Source organism: Columba livia, chromosome 1 (genome assembly GCF_036013475.1).
Source record: "Columba livia isolate bColLiv1 breed racing homer chromosome 1, bColLiv1.pat.W.v2, whole genome shotgun sequence".
Classification (NCBI taxonomy): Eukaryota; Metazoa; Chordata; class Aves; order Columbiformes; family Columbidae; genus Columba; species Columba livia.
The window spans coordinates 156,661,143-156,681,039 of NC_088602.1; the positions used below are offsets into that span (position 1 = coordinate 156,661,143).

At 37.3% G+C, this 19,897-nt stretch overlaps 1 protein-coding gene across 2 annotated transcripts in view; it reads left to right on the forward strand.

Moving 5' to 3' along the window:
* The window catches only part of TRHDE (thyrotropin releasing hormone degrading enzyme), a 208,504-nt gene that overhangs the window by 90,818 nt on the left and 97,789 nt on the right, over positions 1–19,897 (forward strand). The window contains exon 6 of one of the 2 annotated variants that reach the window (XM_021298155.2): positions 8,727–8,864. The exons of the other annotated variant lie outside the window; for it this stretch is intronic. Coding sequence (XP_021153830.2) covers positions 8,727–8,864 — 138 coding nt within the window. The remainder of the gene's footprint in view (positions 1–8,726; positions 8,865–19,897) is intronic. 2 annotated transcript variants of the gene reach the window in all.

Here is a 19,897-nt window from a genome sequence, read left to right on the forward strand (position 1 = left end):
AGTTACTGAATTTTGACTTGCTGGATATTTTTATTATCGGTATAAAGTGCAATTGCTGTTTAGATCATAGTGATATTTGTAAACTTCAAAAATTAAAAAGCAAGCATTTATTTGAAAAAAAAAAAAAGCTATTCCAAACAACTTAGTTTGTTTTGTTTTGTTTTGTTTTGTTTTTTCAAAAGTGAAGGATACAGTACAAGCTTTATGAAGCAGTTGCAAAAGCAAGACCTACAAACCTTATTTTCTGTAATGATAGTTAAATGGAGAAATATTCCTGCATTCTGGGTGGTATGTTGCGAACAATAATTTCTATCTGTGAAATAAAAATAAAAGTTGTTGTGGTATATCATACCACAGCTCTTTGCATTGGGAAAACCAAGAGGAATATGCCAGCATTCTCTATATCTCTCAAGAATGGGGAAAGTTAGACAGTTTTTTCTCTTGCAGTTTTGAAATGTTACCCTTGAAACTTTCCTCAAGAAGCCCATGGACTAAAATGTAAAATTCAGCTTATTTTCAGCTTACTAAAGATTTTTTTGTCCTATTTGCTTTTGAATACGTGTAGAAATGGAAGACTGTTAGTGAATTCTAGAAAAAAGGACTTTTGTCTGGAAATACAACTTGGGCAATCTGAATCAAATGGATTTATCTAGTTTCCTACCTAACTTGTTGTGTGCTTATAGGCTACCGACACATAAGCTTTTACCACTAAAGCTCCATAAGCCCCTAAAGTTTTGTTACTGGCTGTCTGAAGATACTTCTCTTTTAACAGAGCTGAGCATTTTTCAGTGTTTGTGTTATTTGGCATTGACGGACTTAGTGTGGCTGAACCTGAGGCTCTTAAGGAGAGCTCTCCATTAAGCGTGTTCAACCCATTATAACTTCAATGAACAGCAGAGAGTTCTGCACAAAGCAGAGAGCCATGGGTTTTATCTGAAGCTGGTTTTCTGGTTTTTTCTTCTTCTATAGGTTCTTCAGCTCGCTTAAATATTTCTCCCACTTCTAAGGTTCTTGATTTTATCAGTTTTTCTTCAATTGTTTAATAAGCTTTTCTTTTACCACAGGAAAGATGGATGAATAACAATATATACTGAACTAATATTGAGCTCTAACACTTTGTTGAGCCTTCCAGCAGGTTCAGAATTTCTTGTCTTGTCCAGAAGGTGTTTACAGACTTACAGAATCATGGAACAGTTTGGGTTGGGAGGAACCTTAAAGATCACCTAGTTCCAACCCCACCGCCATGGGCAGGGACACCTTCCACTAGACCAGGTTGCCCAAAGCTCCATCCAGCTTGGCCTTGAACACTTCCAGGGATGGAGCATCAACAACTTCTCTGGGCAACCTGTTCCAGTACCTCACCAGTTGTGTAGTTATAAGATCAGAGAAAACTAAAAATTACAGCAGAATACTTCATGCTGCTAATTTCTCTTCATAGTCCTGTCTTTTCTCATCTGCGCTGCTCAGCTTCCTACTTTCAAAGGCCTGTTTGCAACTACATATTCCATCTTCCTTTCTACTTGTTTCTCTCATTATTGTGAAGTCCTTTGTATGTGGTTTTGTATAAGAAGGAATTCAACTGAGGCATACAGATACAGGAATTTATTGGCTGATCTTTTGTCTCCTTATTTTCTGGTAGAAGGAACCATCATGTTTGTCCTTGAATGTCTCTGGTATTGGGGTGGTTTTTGAGGACTATGACAGCAGGAATTACTGGCATGTAATTTTCCCTTTCATCCATCAAATGAGTGTCAAATACTTTAGCGGTCAAAACCTGGCTTGATGCTGAGAAAGCATTTCACAGAGCCCAGCTGTCTTATTTTTTCTTTATTATATAAAAGTTAGCTTTGCTGACAACTTTATTGGCTGAGTCAAGGTGTAGTACATCAGTGATAGCTTTGAATTCTCTGCCTTCTCTATCCATTGAAGCTCTGGGATAAAATCTCCCACTTTCTTGTGTGCTTACTACTTCTATAATTAAGAATGGTCATATTGCCCATAAATTTTCTTAGTATTAAGTAGCTGTAATTAAAGTATTTGGAGTAAAACTTTGTATCTACATGGAAGGGCATCTTTCATCTTTCTTTCACAGTATTAGGTTCTACAGTCTAGGCAATCCTGCCATTATTACAGGTAGCTTAAAACAATAATGAGCTTACATATCAACATTTCTGTTTTAAAAATATGTGTTGCCAAAAATTACCTGTGCCTAAACAAGTTAAAAGAAAGCAATTCAACTGAACTTCATTACATTAAGTACTTTGAACATCATGCAACATGCTGCCCAAATTCTTGATAAATGATGGTAATTGCCTATCTTTCTCACTGACTCAGTTGAAATAATAGAAGTGAATAAGGCCATTAGACACATGTATATCTTTGATGTGCTTTGACTCGGATTGCCTTCAAAAGCATTTGTCTCCATCTGTAAAGGTTTTTTAGGCATTGTTTGACTCATAGAAAAGCCTGAAAATCGTTATAAGTTTTGAAGTAGACCTAAGACATGGGCCTTTTTGATTTATTTCATTATTATTTTGGCATTTCAGACCTGAGCTTTAGCTTGCTTGATCCTTCTAACCCAACATAAATATCACACTGGCTCCGCATTGAGAGAGATCCAGCCTCTCGTTTTTAAAAACTACTTTCATCTCTTCTTTTTTTGGTTAAAGGCTCCCCATGCTGGTATAAAGTAAGCCTTTAATTAATACCACATGGAGTGTTTTTTCCCCCAGTAACTGCTTAGTGAAGTCAGTCCTTGTATGATTTTCTGTTATAACTCAACTATGGGGGAAGCTTTCAATGTAAAATTAGCTAGATTCTCATGTATAATTGACTTCGGCTGGAAAAAAGAGACATGTAAAGGTAAGCTGCAAGATCTTCTGGTTACTAATTACTAGTCCTTTTTAAGTATATAAGTTTAGAAATCCTTGTACTAAATTTAGCTTAAAACTAAGAAAATAAATTTACAACTCCACAACAACTCCACATGCTCTTCCTTAACACAGTTTCTTTTTTTTTTTTTTATGCTCTGGCAAGGTGCTGGATTAGTATATATAATTCTAAATTTAAGTACTTAACTCTTAATATTTAGAGACCATACATAAATGAATACCAACATTTAGATGAAGCATTTGTTCAAGAGATTGAGTACAGGTTTGGAGAATGTCAGTATCTCTTCTTTCTTCATGTCATTATCTGCTTGTCTTCAGAGGACAGTTAAAATGACATTATGAGGAGAGCTTTTGGGTCACATGAGTTCAAAACTGAGTACAGGGTTTAGATGGAGCTTTGGTTTCAAAAAGTAACTTCAGTCAAATGGCTGAATTTCACATAATTTCAAATTAGTAACCACTTTGTCTGCAGTAAAAATGAGAAGGAAACTTCATGGCAACTTTTGCCTCAAGGCAAGGACTCACTGCAGGGTAGCCCTACTCAAACAAAAACATGCACTTCATCTAGAAGTACGGCTGATATGAGAAGTTCAGTGGCAAAACTGTAGCTGTATATTTAAGGGCACCCTTACCGAAAGTCTCCACTTTTTAAATTTTCAGGAGTCCTGAATGTGCTACCACTGTTTTAAAATTGTGGGCATTTACTTGGAGCACAATCTGATGATTAAGTTTTGGTGCACCTGCAAAATGTCTTTGGCTCCCTCAGGACCTAGCTCACTGAATGTCATCATTTGGAGATTGATACAGAGTCTAGGGATGCAAAATCCATCTAGCAAACGTTAGAGTGCCTTAAAAATATTCTGATTGATGATGATCCCTGGCAATTATTGCTCGAAGTTGACCAATCACATCTCAAAGCCACTTTTCCTTTAAGCATTATTTCCTGTTTCTTGAATTGAGGTGAATTTCCTCAATAGATTCCCCTTGTGTAATTTGTGTTAGAGGATGAACTTCATACTTTTTTGCCTAATGTTTTAAAATGCTCTGGAGACAAATGTATGAGTGGACAGTTGATCTGTGTTCATCCACTTGCTTAATGACTATTTCCGTGAAGGCAAATACATGCAAGGTAACAAAACATGATCTTGGAGAATGAAACTGTGTTATTCTTTTTTAAAACCATGGTGGCCAGTATGTGTTGTTTCCTTTTGTAATGATCCCTTTTTTGCACTGCATCCTCCCATTCTGTAGGCCTACATTTGGTGTAATGGATCTGGTGTACAACCAAACCAAAGTTATACCTGAAAAACAGAGCACTGAGAGGAAAGAGCAGTTGAAGTAGCTGGTGAAATAGCACAAAGACTCCAAATCAACTACCCATCTCCTTGGCAACTTAAGCAGGTGGTCATGAATATCTGGTTTGGCACTTAGTTGAAAAGAAAATGCATACCCAGTTGTCCTTACTTACATTCAAAGCTATCGGTCTTCCTTAACTACAAACTCCCAGAGCACTGATGTTGCTTTATAACAGGTAAAATTGTTAGCCAGTGTGAAAATTTCTCAAGCAGAACAACAGAAATTTTGCAAGACCTTCAACTGAAAATGCAGAAAATAAGGTTTTGAAGGTAGACATAGAACTGTAACATATTCACAGCTGATAAATGTAGAATGTGTTGCAGGCCTTCTTCAACAAACTATGCACATAACTGAAGGACACATGCAGAGATATAAACTAAAAAAAAGCAATCTGTAAGCTGCTCAAGCTATTTACAAAAAAAATTACTGTTGGGAAGAGAGAAAGAGAAAGAGATGTTGCCTTTCATTTGCAAGTACACAGGAGACTTCCTGTGCTATGACAACTTACTATTTATAAGCACGTAGACAGAAAGAACTTGCTCTTGGGCCCCTAGTGAATCTTTTCTGGCCTTAAAGTATTTTATTGAACCTTAAGTTTTCCTCATACGTGATGTTCCTGTGTAGTTTGTTAAGCTTCACCCTCAAATATATTGTATTAGAACTGAAGTTCTGGTAGTGTATATGTTGGTGGGTTTTGATTGCTTTCAAAATATACCTCTATTTCTTTTTCCTTAGGGTGTACTTTTCCTATACATCCAAGTATTGTGTCTTGCATATCCTTGTTTTCTCAGGCATGAGGGATCACTCACCTCCTTTGTATTCCTGACAGCTAGTAAAGCACTGTATTTTGGAGAAGATATTTCCAGCAGATTTGTCAGGGAATTCATTTGCAGATTTGCACACTAATATTCAGCTTTATTCACAAAGATTTCTCAGTCCATAAACTGTTCAAATGGCTGTCCCAGAACAAAGGCGGTGCCTTTAATATTGAGGCCTTTGATCTCTTCTGCGTACTAATTATCAGTTTTGGCTTTCACTATGCTATTCCTTTTGTTCCGCTGTTGGATGTTTTCCAGTTTTTTCATTTTAATTCTTTTCCCTGGTATTTCATATTAATTTTTAGAAATTATTTTTATGTGACTAACATTAAGTATTACATTATTGTCATGCTAACTTGTACTCTAACATTATGCCTTAAATTAATGCCTTAACCAGCAGCAACCCCTCTCTGTTACACCATTGTTATCCTGTTATGCACAATAAATTTTTAATGGCTCTTGAAGGTATAATCTTTCTGCCAAAACATGTTATTTCACAATGGTGTTCTTTCCATTTAGAGGGAGACTAGTTGAATGGTGGGCATCCTGTTGGAGCTTAATACACGAAGAGTGACCGCTGCCTTTCCATAAACCTTTTTCCCTAGGACAAGGTGAAAATAAACCAAAACCTGAAAGCTTTCTTATGGCTAGACAGTCTCTTACTCTTGATTTTTTTTTTCTATGGAGTGATTTACACTGCAGATCCATATTTAAAAATCTCCAGATTATTTCCATGATGTGGAAGAATTGCTATAGGTGGAAGAATTGCTATAGGCACAAATTTAAGTGGAAGCACCTCTGTCCTTATTTCAGACTAGGCTTCTGCTGCTGTTATACCAACTCCTGCTCAGAGCCCTGGCCCTATGTTAGCACTGTACAGCATTGAGCTTCTATGCAGCTACACTTTCCAAAGCCTCAAGACTCAACTCAAGCCCTTTTTTCCTTACAGGCGGACCACAGTCTTTGGCTTTTCTCTTGTAGTAGAACTCCCCTGGAGGAGTGTCACCTCAAACAACATTTTGTCATTGTTTCATGTCTAGATGCAAACCTGTCTCCCACCGTGTTGACAGCTCACTGGCCTCATTAAACACGTTCCAAGATTGATTTTCATTACAATTTCTGTGCTAGATATTTCTTTAGTCCTGTAGGTATCATGTTAAAATGGATCAATTCCACTGTACTGCATAGGATAAAACAACTAAGGTGTGGAAAGGCCATCTTCTATCAGTATAAGCAGTTTGGTCACGTGTGTTGGCTTTTTACCCTTAATGTGCTGATATGACTGTAATAGCTGAGGTAGTGCTTCTTCAACATAATTAAGGCAGTTAAAATTTCTTTCTGCATGTCTGTTTTCTGTTGTATCTTCAAACTGCAGGGCCCCTGTCAAGAGCAAACTCCTCTCTCTCGCTCTCTGTGTCTCCCTGGAGTTATATTTCAGTCTCCTTTGAAATCTGCTCTCAGATGCTTTCTATTAAACGGACAAAGTGGGAATGTTGTCGAAGTCCTATTAGTTCAATGAATTTATCTTTGTAGGTTAAAAGCCTTCTTAGTTCTCACTAAAGTGCAGGTTTACATGTTAGGAGGCATGCCAGGTATTCCAGTAGTATCCCAGTGTGATGGTTTGCCATCAATTTCAACGAGGACTATGGTAACTTGAATAAGTGATCACAAATCTAAAATGTTCCTTTTCAACCCTTCAGGAGATGATCAAAGAAACAAACAGAAAACCAAAATGTAGCCTGTCCTTTTTATATCTTTTGTATTCTTATAGCTTCACTTTATGTTTCCTGCATACTGATCGTCTTGATTCCAGGTTCTGTATTTAAAGTATTAATTTGTGATTAACAAAGGTCATTTTAATGAGTTAATACCAAACAGTAACAATTGACTCCCACAACTGTTTGTCCATTTTAATATCCAGACTTTTATTTGGAGACAGGTCCATACCTCTGTGTGTTCATACCTGCATGTATTACATAGGGTATTTCTGATGAAATTAGGTCTCTGTTACTAATAGAGAGTGTAAGGTGTAACCAAATAATCTACAATCCTTTACACCTCAACAGTTTTCCACTGAGTAGGACTGTCATAATAATTGTTTCCCTACACCTTTTCTTTGTCATTAAAAAGGGTAGTTACTAGCTGCGTATGCCTGAGAAAATTTGAAAATTAACAATAATATGAACAAGACATTACTTTTCCTTTCACAAACCTTACCTCATGCAGCCAGCTGAGGACACTAGGAGTGTGTTGGGTAATTGGCTTTCCTGCATCCCGTGTTTTTAATTGCCTGAATATACAATCAGCTCAAGGTACATTTCTTGTGCTCTAATGAATTTTAACATAAAGGTTTATTTCCAGATGGATCAGAGCTGGAAGAGCTTTTCAGCTGTCTTATAAATATAATTTAAATTAACACATTGGTACCAAAATCCTGCCACCCAAGAAATTAAACATAGAATTTATTATGTAATTGTGTGGTTCTTTATCTATGGACATCAAGGTGGCTTTTGAAAAAAAATGCAGCATTGCCTACAATTTCTTTATGTTATGGTACTAGGTTGACATTAACTCAGGAACTGTTGTAATTTAGATAAAGTTTGAGATATGTCATTTTGGGGTGAACAAAGCTTATTTAAACCTTCCATATTTTTTAATTCTCTCTTTGCATTTATTTGGGACTTGAAAAAGCAAGTAAATGAAGCTCTTCTTTCCTGATGCTGTCTTTTGGATTAGACACATCTGTATGGCATTTCCCAGCTGAAAAAGCCCCATCTACTTGCACTGTAAAAGTGAGTGCAGCACAGTTCATAGAGTATAGATGAGCAATTAATGTTGCTGCTGGAGTAAATATGCAGCAGTTTTGACATACCTCTACAATTCATATTTGCAGAAGCTATAGAAACAAATTAGTATGTTGGACATTGTTGGGGTTTGCACCTGCCTCTGATGTAGCTGTGACTTTGACTATGCCATTTAACTTCTATATGCAGCTGTTGTCCCACTTGTAAAGAGATATAATGATGGTTTCCTTCAGATGGAAGTTACAAAGTTTGTAGAGCGTGGAAGTTCTTGAGGAGAAAGCATTTCTATACCAGAATTGTGAAAGACAATGCAGGCATCTGCTGTGGCACTGCTGTGGGATTTGTCCTGTCCTGTCCCATGTCAACCCGCCCTGTGAACTTTGCACTAAGAGCCAAGTGACTTAAACATCCCTAAATAAAGTAGTAACAACTGTGTTTGCCCATCTCTGTAAAAAGTTTTTTGTACCTGCGTATTCAATGAGCTCCTGAACTTGTAACGTTTATATATTTTTATGACTGAAGACAAGGCCATTTCACCTCTTTACCCACCCCTCGTAACTCTGAATGAATAGTCATAATCAGAATTGCAGTCTGCACCTACAGATACATTTTGATTAATTTAATAGTCTTTACATTAATTTCAGTCAAGTTTCACTGCAGCAAAAGATCTCGACTCAGAGTCTATTCCACGTACCTGTTCAAAACTGTAGGAGGTCGTGGTGGCTTACATTTGAACCAGAAGGTCTGATTTTTGTCAACTGTCGTATTAGTCAACTGCCTCTGATAACTGTGCATCATTTCTGTGTTGTTGTAAATGTATATTTGTCTGCGATACTACTGCATATGCTGTATTTCAGGAAAAACAGAGATTTCTGACAGATGTCCTACATGAAGTGATGTTGCTGGATGGTCTGGCCAGTTCACATCCAGTATCCCAGGAGGTGCAGCAAGCTACAGACATTGACAGGGTGTTTGACTGGATTGCCTATAAAAAGGTGAGACTAATTAAACCTATCTATCTCTGTATATAGATGTGTCAGTAGCTACTAGAAGATCATATTCTGTCTGTAAAACAAATACCATTGTAAAAATGTGTACACTAAACTGGGAAACTTAAATTTGTGTGGAATATATTTAGAATATCCTACAGTGATTTTAGCCAATTACATTCAACACATCCAGTGTTATTAAATGTTATAAATAAACTTGGGAGGCTGTCAGAATTCAGCAAGAAGATTTGGGTTTTTTATTACTGTTTATTTTGTGGCAATGTCTGTGCTGTGTTAGATGCTTTAAAAAGCAGAACAATGTGTAGTCTTTGTCCTGTTGAATCTCTTTAGGAAGGCTGTCAAGTGCTAAAGTCAGCTATCCATTAGAATTTTTCTGTCAGCTAGTGAAAATTCTGAAGTTATTGCTGAGTGAGAGTGGTGGAACTGACTTTTGGGGTTGTGAGGGAATATGTATTAAATTCTTGCAATTTCAAGTTGTGTTTCAATGAATAGACAGCCTTTTTGGCCAGCTTTGAGACTGAAGAGCTTCTGTGTGGGACTAAGAGTGCTGCACACTTCCACCTTCTCCATCAGATGTCTGGGCTTGCTGTTAGCATATGGCCCAAAAGCTGGTGGTTACCATCAAACCACACAATTTTTCTCTGCTACGTGGTGTAATACTGTACCTTACTATCCTGAGCAAACACACTTGATGTGTGACACAGAGGCTGCTGCCTGAAGCCTTCAGCTGTGGAGGCTGTACTGGAGCTCTCTGTTGATGATTCAGTTACAAGAGTCTTCTGACCATCACCTTTGCATCTGATAATTTTTTATTCTGCGTCATTAGCTGCCTAACATCAGATGGTAACAAGACAGCAGTAACAGAGCACTGACTTGCCTATTGAGCCTCCAGATTGTCCTTTGCTGATTCTGGGCTAAAAAAAGAGGTGTGTCCTCTCTTATAGTCATCAGTTGTTCCCAGTCAGCAATAACTTCAATGTGAGCCTCTTCCATGAAAAAATCCTATGCCTTTAAGGATGGGCAAATGAGAGCGTGTGTGTCCAGGTAAAAGGTATAGAATGTAATATGCAAACACAGAATACTGAGGAAAATATTTTAAAATGCCAGAGTTGCTCAAGAGCCCAAGTAACATTTTCAAAAATCCCTTAGCTCACATTGAAAACATTACTCTTGGTCAATTAAGCTATAATAGCCAGCAGCTTTTAGCATACTGAAATATTCTCATTGTTTAAATGTTTCAATCATATGTTTGCTGGTGATAGCTGAACCACGGTAGGTTCAGAGGCTTATCTCACTTCAGCATCTTAATATTTCAAGCTAATTATTTTTTCTAATTAATATGATAATGGTAATATCACACAGTAAACTGTAATACTTGACACTTATCTTTTCATCTTATAAACTCTTTGCAAACATTAAGTAATTTTAATTTACACTGAAATGACAAATAGGACAGTAGGACACATCTGTGTACTATTAGCTATTTTATGCAGTCTAATAGGATCACTCTGTGCAGATTAGAGCACAATCTCTGTCTTGTATCTGTCTATTTAAAGGTTCTTTTTTCATTGTAACAGTGCCCATACCAAGTGGATACCACAGTGTTTCCACTCAGGTTATCTAATGGCCAGCCTGTCAGGGATTGGCTCAAGGAGTGTGGACATGAGTCCACCGAGCAACTGTACGAGCAGAGCCCATTTTAGTTGACATAAGTAGGCCTTAGTTAGCTTGTCTATTAGGCCATGGGAAAGGGGGGAACGGAAAAGTACTAATTAAGGCAGGGTCAGGATATCCTTGAAGAGATAAGAGTCAGAAGAATGCGGGATGCGCATAGCTAGTTAAACCCAAGTAGGTGGAGTAAGTAAATGTAAGCTTTTAGTGCTTAGCCTATTAGATAGAGACAAGTATGCATAATTATGGTATTTGGTATAAATGCACGCTATCTCGGGCAATAAAGTTGAATCATGCTTTATCACTCACATTGAGTCGGCCTGCATGTTTTCCTCAGCCGCGTACTCGCACCAGCCCTCCTGAACCCTAGGTGATACTGAATGTGTTCATAGTAGGGCCTGATCCTGTAAATTTTGAACCCTGTTATCAGATCTAGCAAACCACCTTGAGGACTGGCAATGGAAGATGACCATAAGATCTTTGTTTTCCTGTCTGATGATTTGCCTGTCTGCTATTCCCTCTAACTGATCATCCTTTTTGTTTTACATACAAACAGTATCTAATAGGAAGAAACTTTCCTGAGTTTGGAGCTGCTCTTTTTAACTGTTTCTGTACCTTCCTCCAAACACCTGACACTGTTTCCTTCTGAGGATAAATTAGAGAAAATTTAACGTGTTGTAAATCTTATACTGTTTGATACCTATGTAACCTTGTATGTCTGCATGCATAGCTTGACTTCAAATCAACTAGGGAAACAAGCTTATTTATTAGGTAGCTAGAACATTTGCCTATCCTTCCAACTCCCCAGTGCCTGCCAATATAATACTGTGATGAATGGTATGTCAATAAAATCCAAACTATAAAATTATACTGCAGACTTTTACCTGGTCAGGCCTGCGCTCAGATATTTTCAGGTGCCTCAAAGTCTTCCTTATGCAGTAGAGTGCTGCTGGAGGGATGTTGTTGCTGGTGTTTCTGGGATGGCTTTTTGGTTGTTTGCTGGCTTATTTTTGAAATGCTGTCAAGTGTTAAGTTTTTGGAAATTTTTTCTGTTGACTCTAGTAATCATTGGATCAGGGACATCAGTGAGGACTTTTCTTCTGTCTTAAATAAAATATTCATTTTCAAGCAGTCTAGTACTATGTGCAGTATCTTTTCCCTACATTTTGGTGAGGTGGTGTTTTTTTTGCAACCTCTTTTATATATATATATATATATATTTTTTTTTTTTTTATGTTCACGTTGTGCTCCCTGGGACCTTGGATTGTGATCCCTTTTATCTCTTCACAATTTTCTGCACGATATTGAAATGATGAAACTTTCTCCCATCTAATTTTTGTTCAGTGAAATGGTAGTCATAGAATGTCATTGTCATTTCATTGTCTTTACTGTCATCAATATGGCATAAATCAATTAGACACCATTAAAGTGCCCATCTCTGCTAGACACCCAGCTGTCATTTTAAAGATATACCTCTTACTTTTTCTCTTTCTATGCACTTCAGAGATGACCATTGAAACTGTGCTATTTAAATGCCTCAGAGCTGAATATATTTTTCATTTCCACTTTCTTGTCCTCAGTGATTGCGCATGTAAAGAAATCTCATGACATAAACCCCTTAAGAAGGGTATTCAGGTAATCCCACAAGCAGAGTGGAACAGGCACTACAGCCCTGCAGCACACAATGTTTTTCCACTTAAGCTCTTAAGGGTAATGTTTTGCCTCTTTTAAAACCGTCATACTAATAATTTTTCACATAGGAGTGTTTCATCCTCCACTAGGGCCACAAATATGTAGAGAAAAATGAGAAGTCGTGATAGTTCATTAATAAACAGTACTGGTAGATGATTCAAGGCTCTCAAGTTACATCAGAGAGTGGATATGTCTTCTGAGTGCAGCTGGAAGGGAGATAGTGTCCTCGCACAATGATGGGAGAAGTGGTTATATCCCAAGTGCAGCAGGAAATATAGCCTGTTGAACACAGGATCAGATCTGAGAATTGTTAAATCAAAGCAGAAAGCGTGACAGCCTTTCTATACCAGAAATAACTGACAGCAGGAATCATAGCCCTGGAGAGCTGCAGCAGCTGAGGAGAAGAGAGTGCAGCAAGAATAACATGAGGAGCAACAATCAGCAAGGAAACACTGGCTCTAATAAAATGGAGAAACAAGGCAGCTGCATCTCAAAGGGAGCAGCCAGACCCAGAATGGTGTGAGGGAGACAGATCCCAGGCATAAGTGAAGGAGTCATAGCCCTAGATGAGCAGTCACAGACAGATAACAGAAGGGATGAAAGGGCACCAAGGACACTGTAGAGAGCCAGATAATATCTGAAGTCATTTTGTCAGCCTGCTGTATGCTTTGAAGTATGCTGGTTGAAGATTCTGGTGGCAATCAGAGCAGGCAAGACCAGTATAATGGAGTGTAGCTATAAAAATACCCCCAGTATAGTATGTCTTGGCAAGTGACAAACAATAATCAAGATAAGGAAGATGCTGACTGGAAGAGGGAAGAATATATTTTTTTTTTCCTCCATGTAAGCAAAATTAACCTCAGCAGTGATATCAATTATTTGCTCTAGTTTTGTAATGGAAACAATTAATTCTTCCCAAAATCTTTGTATGTATGATTTCCTTTTCCTTCTTAACTCTCTGCCACTTGTTTAAAGACACTTTTTCCTGCTTTCTGTGCTGATTTATAGAGGGAAGATAGATCTCTAATAGTAATAAAGGGAGACCATGATCTCTGCCTCCCCTCAAAGACAATGTTATGCTTTAGGAAATCTGTTCAACTAAAAATTCGCATAAAGAAAAATGCTCAGCTTCCCTGTATGTTGCGATAACAGATCTGGGAAAGGAGAATTCAAGAAATTGAAAGCAGTGGCTTGCTCACCCTTTTGAGCATAATTCTCTTCAAAAATTTACAGCATAACATGTTCTACAAGAATGTGGAAGAACTGGAAATGTGGCAGTCACTGGAAAAACTCTCTAAAAACTTTGTGCTTTTTACTTCTGATCCTCAGGCATTGGGAAGGATATTGGCACTGTAATAACAAAGTAAAAGAAACAAACAAAAAACCAAGAACATGTGTTCTTCCCAGTAAAACTAGGATTAGTATCAGAGAGAAAATCCACTCATTTCATGAGTGCAATGAAGTTGTGACAATGTGCATCAGTGAAATGACCACAGAAAAGTGAGAGCAGCTCATTAACAGTGAAATAAATACTATATAAATGTTATAAATAATAAAATATAGGAAAACAGGTTTTATTTTTAATTATTCATGCAACTAAATCAGTAGCATAGTATAACATCCAGCTAGTTAAAAGCCTTACAATACGATTCACGTGGCTTTGCAATCCATTCCCTTACCGCAGTGTGAAGGGAGAGCTTCTTGTTCTCCCTTACTGTTTTAGCTGTGATGTTGTCTGTGAATGCCATTAAGTCCTGGGTGCGCATTTGTGTGATGGTGGTTTCTGTTCCATGGCTTGCGAGCGCAGCAGGTCAATGCCCAAATTACAGAAGGTGCTTTCAGGAGCCATTTGCTCGTAATCCATTGTAACAGAGGAATTCTCCTCTAATGAAAATAATTTCTTTTTGTTTAGCTAAAAAAGCTGTAGGTCATTACCACTTCCAATGTGAAAGCCATCGAAACTCAGAGTTGGTGAAACCTTTAGGTTCAGGATCAGAGCAGTCCTAAGAGCGCCTGACCTAAAGTATGCAGGCTGTCCCACTCCAGCTGGTGGGTGCTAGTTCGTAACACTAGGCGAGTGCTTCAAGATACGTAAAATACCACTCTTAAGGCATCTGGGCACCCTCCTGACTCAAACTGTCATTAACCTTTTACACTGTCTTGTGTATGCTAAGATAGTATTTTCTAAAGATGAAACACAGAAACCACTGTGTGTGGTGTACAAACAGCTACACACCTATAGTGTTTTAGGAGTGTTCTGTTCTCCACACTGGGGAGAAATGTATATGGGTTTGACTGGCAATAGTAAAAAGCAGAGCATAAATGTTGATAGAAGCACCCTATTTTAAAGAAGAGCTCATTAGACTTGATAGCTCGGTCAGGCCAACACAAGGCAAAGCGATTGGGAAGATGTAGACTGTTGTAGTGCAGGACCCTCTTCTGCCTGTTCCCTGCCAAAAGGGAGCAGCAAACAGCAGTCCCCAAAGGTGAGAGGAGGTGATCAAAGCAGAAACAGCAACGGTGGCTCAATACAATGTACCTTGTCATAATCTCTTATACATCTTTTCCTGACAGGGAGTAGAAGGAACAGAATATTATGTCTGTGTCTCAGATTTTTTATGACATAAAATTAAATGTTGATAAAGGTGGGTGTACATGGAGCTACCAGCCAGCACACCAGAGTTCCTAAAATGTACTTGCATTTTCTAATTCTCCAACTCTCCTTTCTAACAGTAATTTTCAACAAAAGGCAAAGCAGAAAGTGCCTTTGTAAGCCTTTACAGGTAGTTTTGTTTTTCCCCTGAAGGAGTCCGAAAAAACAATGATGCCCAAGATAACTTTTGCGGGTACACATCCTAGTTCAGGTCAGTGAAACTATAGCAACAAGTACAAGTGTAAAAGTAACCTGGAATAATTTGTAAGAATTGAAAATAGAAAGTAAACTTGAGGTAATGAAATAGACTAAAAAGAAAAAACTTGACATAAAAATATGGTAAATATTTTCCTCAAAATATGATCCCTCTGTTCAGAAGGGAACTCTCTGGACCAATCTCTGCTACACTTTTTTTTTGTTTTTTAAAGGTATGTTTAAGTAATGGATGATTTCTGAATATTAAAAGAGAGCCAGTAGAATGGCATGTTGAACTGTAGTTAGTTGCAAAACAGTCTTAAGCAAATGGATTGAGATTCTTGTATGGTATTTAGTTAACTAAAAATAAAAGGAATATTAATCTTCAATTTTAAACTTTTTGTTTTATTATGGCAGTGCTATATGATATAACTACAGAACACATTGGCTGGATTAGTAGATAGCTATGAGACCATACTGATGCCAAAGATAGTCATCAATGGACAATCATCACCATTTTTTTTAACTTAATTTGGTTTTGACTTCTCTGTGGAGCTGGTTGGTAAAATGGTGATATGTTTCCTCTTTCAACTGAAATAACTGTGACTGTGAAAACACTTCTGTAAATATTCATCATAAAAGGGAAAACCTTTGTCCTTTACTTCTAATGGAAAACATAGATTTGTGGAGCCAGTTTTATTATTGCAAGAGTTTCTTAATACAGTGGATTTTAAGAAGCACTGGTTTAGTCGCTGCTTATTTAAATTCTGCTGATGACCCATCTATGTAGATGATGTTGTCATCCTCTTGTGTTTGTCCATCCTTGAAGATTTCCTCATAGAAGGATTTAATGAAAAAGTATAACATGCTTTTGTCCTTGTCACTGGTGTCAGAACATGTAAGAGTGATTTTGGTAGTAAGACTAAATAAAACTACTGTTGTAAATGAGATCCTAGCAGCATTTTGTCTAGGCGACTGGTACATTTTATTATTCAAGGAAAATGATGTGACAATATGCACCTGAAGAACAGGATTAGTTATGGTCATTTACTCCTGAATTTTGTTCATTGTGTCATGTTCCTAAAATTTGCAACAAAATTTATGTCTAAGACAAACATTTCACCAAGGCTCATCTTACCATCTGACCGTTGTGGTATTATCCAGCCCTATAACAGCTGTGTTTGTCAGAATAGAAAATGATTATGATTTCCCAGTGAAAAGCTCTCCATGAATATGATGTTGCTTTTTCAGAGATGTTTTGGCATCAGATAAATGGCCTTACGATCTATAAAAACAACAGAAGATGAGTTTATGCATCTTTGATGATTTAGCACAGTACGTTACAGGTTTATGGGTATGTTTGGTGATTTTTAATATATTGGTTCCTCTACACTGTAAGTAAAGTTTTAAAAATAGTATAAGTTTAATTTGTTTATCAAAATATATCCTGGTTTTATTGCTGAGTATCTACAATACAGTAACTTGTGGGTGTGCGCTGCTTGATAAGCAAATATCAATTGGAAATTCTGTGTTACTTTAAAAAGTAAAGAAGATAAATTAAATTACTACAGTCAGACCCAAATTCTCCTGAGACATAGTTACATAGTGTATGGAATTTAAGCTGGGTTCTCACATGCTTAAGGTATTTCAGTGTGTGACTAAATGATGGCCTGGACTAAGAATTTCAGGATTAGGCTCATATTGTCACATTTTGTACCAGTTGCTGTATAGTCTGCATATACTTATCTCCTTCCTTCTTCTCATGGCTTTTACATGAGTTTTCCAAAGGGAAAGACTCTAGGAATTCTTTTGAACATTTTACATTTCTGTCGCAGAGAGGAAATCATAGGCACATGTGTAGTCATTTAAAGAAATATGTTCTGTTATCTCAATAAAATAAGGAAGCATTCATACTCATCAAATTCACTTGTGTTAGGCTTCATTTTTCTTGTATTTTGAGGTGCCATTGGAGAATATAGAAAACAGCCAAGCTGGTGTATTACAGTGCTCAATTTCTGAAAATGAAAGAGGGATTTAGTGACTCATGATACAGTCTAATTAATTCCCTGAAAAGACTTTTTCAGCGAGTACTTCTGCAGTTCCCAGAGATGAAATGTTTTAGATAGCGACAGCTGAAGAATTCCAGAGAAGGCTTTACAATTATCTTCGCTTTTAGCGCTCAGTAGAAGGACTTTAGTAGAGGTCTCTCAGGAGCTTGCCACAGTACTGTGTTGTAACTGATGGCATGGACAGGACACACTTGTTCCCCGACTATCAGAGTAAGGCCATAGGCCATGAAAAACAGTTCAGATTACAAAGAAAGGAAGGTGAAATACATTTCAGCATGACCTTCTGAGAGGGAGCTGAGAAATGATTGGACTTCTCTTGGGGAAAAAGGAAAAAAAAGCAACAGCATATGGTGAATATGTTTGTTTAAGGAAGTGCAATTTAAGCTCAACTTTTGGATTTGAAAGTAATTATCCAGTTTTCAGTTGTTCTTGCAGTTCTAAGGCATGCCCATTGATTTGCTTGAGACAGGGGGGTCAGACTAATTTTCATGTAATTTTAGGACTGTATAAATGTAGGAGTAGTTACACACAGTCCTAAAATTACATTCGGCCCTTTGAAGGCAACAGTGAGGCTGATGTGACCCCTGGTGAAAATGAGTTTGAAACCTCTGGGTTAAGGTCACTCCTGTTGCTCAATAGACATTGCAGCCAGACTTCTCCCATCTCTTGGTCATCTTCTTTAAGGTGCTGAAGGTGACAATTCAGTTAATTCAGTGCATTGCATGTCATGTGACACAGCAACTCAGTTGACCATATTTTTGAATCGTTAATTTGCATGCATATACACTATTTTATATCTGCATTTGAGCAAATTCTGCAGATGTGCCTTAGTCAAAACATATTTTTTGTGTTAAATTTCTCCAGAATTCAAAAGATTTCTTTTTGTTTTTTTATTTTATGTAAGAGTTCTTTTTTAAATGTCACATTTTTGCTACATGTTTGATGTACATTGTTCTTTCACTTTGATTCACGCTGTGTTTTTCCCAATAAGCTAAATTTCATGGGGCATCCAGCTGTGGTTGCTTAGTACCAACGAAGAATTATTGTTTTGAAAAACGTGACTTGGATATTACTTGTTGGCTAGTGTTCACATTACAAAAATAATGTACAAACGTGCATTCTTTGTGTGAGTGCTTGGTAACATGCTCTTCCAATATTTGAAATGAACTTAAAATCACAGAATTATGTAAGATTTTGAGAAATAAATAAAGGAACTTTGAGCCGGAATGAAATACTTATTTACTTAAGAATCCACTTGATTGTGGATACCCTTAGGCTTCTGTGTGACAGAGTGCTGTAAAAAATATGTGCAACATTAAAAAAAAAAAAACAACAACCAAAACAAAAACCAAAACACACAAAAAAACTCCAAACCCCATATGCTGCTTTTATTAAAGTTGCAGTTCTAAAAAAATCTCTTTCACATTTCATTAAGATACATTTCAGCTTTTACTCAAAACATATTAAGCAAAATTTGGAAGTTTCTGTGTGATCTGGAGTGATTCTGCTAAGGGAGTTCATGCTTGTCTTGAGTGTGTACAGCTGTTGTGACTCTGGGTTACTGGTGGCAGGCCATGTTATGGCCAAGGTGTAGAAGGGGGACTTAGATTTTTAAGAGTATAGCAGAGAAGTGAAATGAGTTATTTGCAGTCGACTTTCCTGCTGAAGAATGTGTGGATTCCCATGCTCAGTTTATGCTTTATATCAGACAGGTTGCAGAAACTATCAATTTGAGGTAGGTATTTGGGAAATCCTAACTAAAAGAGCTGAGTTAGTTGTTAGAAAGTCTGCAGAGCTGGGTGGCACCCACCTGTGCATTCTGAAGGTAGCCAGATGTGGAGCTGCAGGACTTCTGGCAATAGGTTGTAGACCATCCTTACGAATGGCGAATGGCCGCTGCACCAGAAAATTCCTGGGGGCAATGTACAGAAAGGGCTCCAGGGGAAGTCCTGGGACCTATACACTGATGAGTTTGACTTTCTTTTCCAGCAAGGTGGAGACTCCAGTATGTAAAGAGTGAGGTAACTGAGCACATGGGTAAACATGTTGGTCTTGCCTGGACATAGATTCTGCAAAGGGAGATATTGTCTGACTAACCAGCTAGAGTTCTTGAAGGCAGTCAGTAGACACTGAATTTACAAAAAGTCTTTGACAAGGCACCTTTCTTATAGCTCAGACTAAGCAGTTTAATGAGGGAGCTATTTAATGTATGTGTAATGTGACAGATTCGTTAAAGAATACTAGTATATGTCAGGTATATATTAGTAGCCTTCAAACTTTATGTATTGATTGTCATCCTAAATCAGGAGCTCTTTAGGAAAAAATGGTACCTTTGTGAGTGCCTGCATGTGGTCTGAGCCTTGTTTTAGTCATGGAAGATAAAGGTGATTATAAGAAGTTATTATTGATAATAACTTTTTTAACAATAATATGAATAAAATCTAGTGTAATTGAGGTAGAGGACAGGGTAATACATTTCCCTTAGCTAGAGAGAAGGTAAACTTAATTTTGAATTGCAAGGGTACAAGCATACAGAAAAATAACTGTAGACCTCCTATCTGTGTCCCATTGTATTTGAAAAACAAGTGATGTCATTACATGTAAATCAAGACTGATTTTGAACTGGCTGGTGCACAACAGAAGAATGTTAATAAATCACCTGTATTTTTCCTTTTTTTTATTTCTTTTTTTTTTTTTTTTTTTTTTTTGTTAAGAGAATAAAAACCAAAAATAAATGG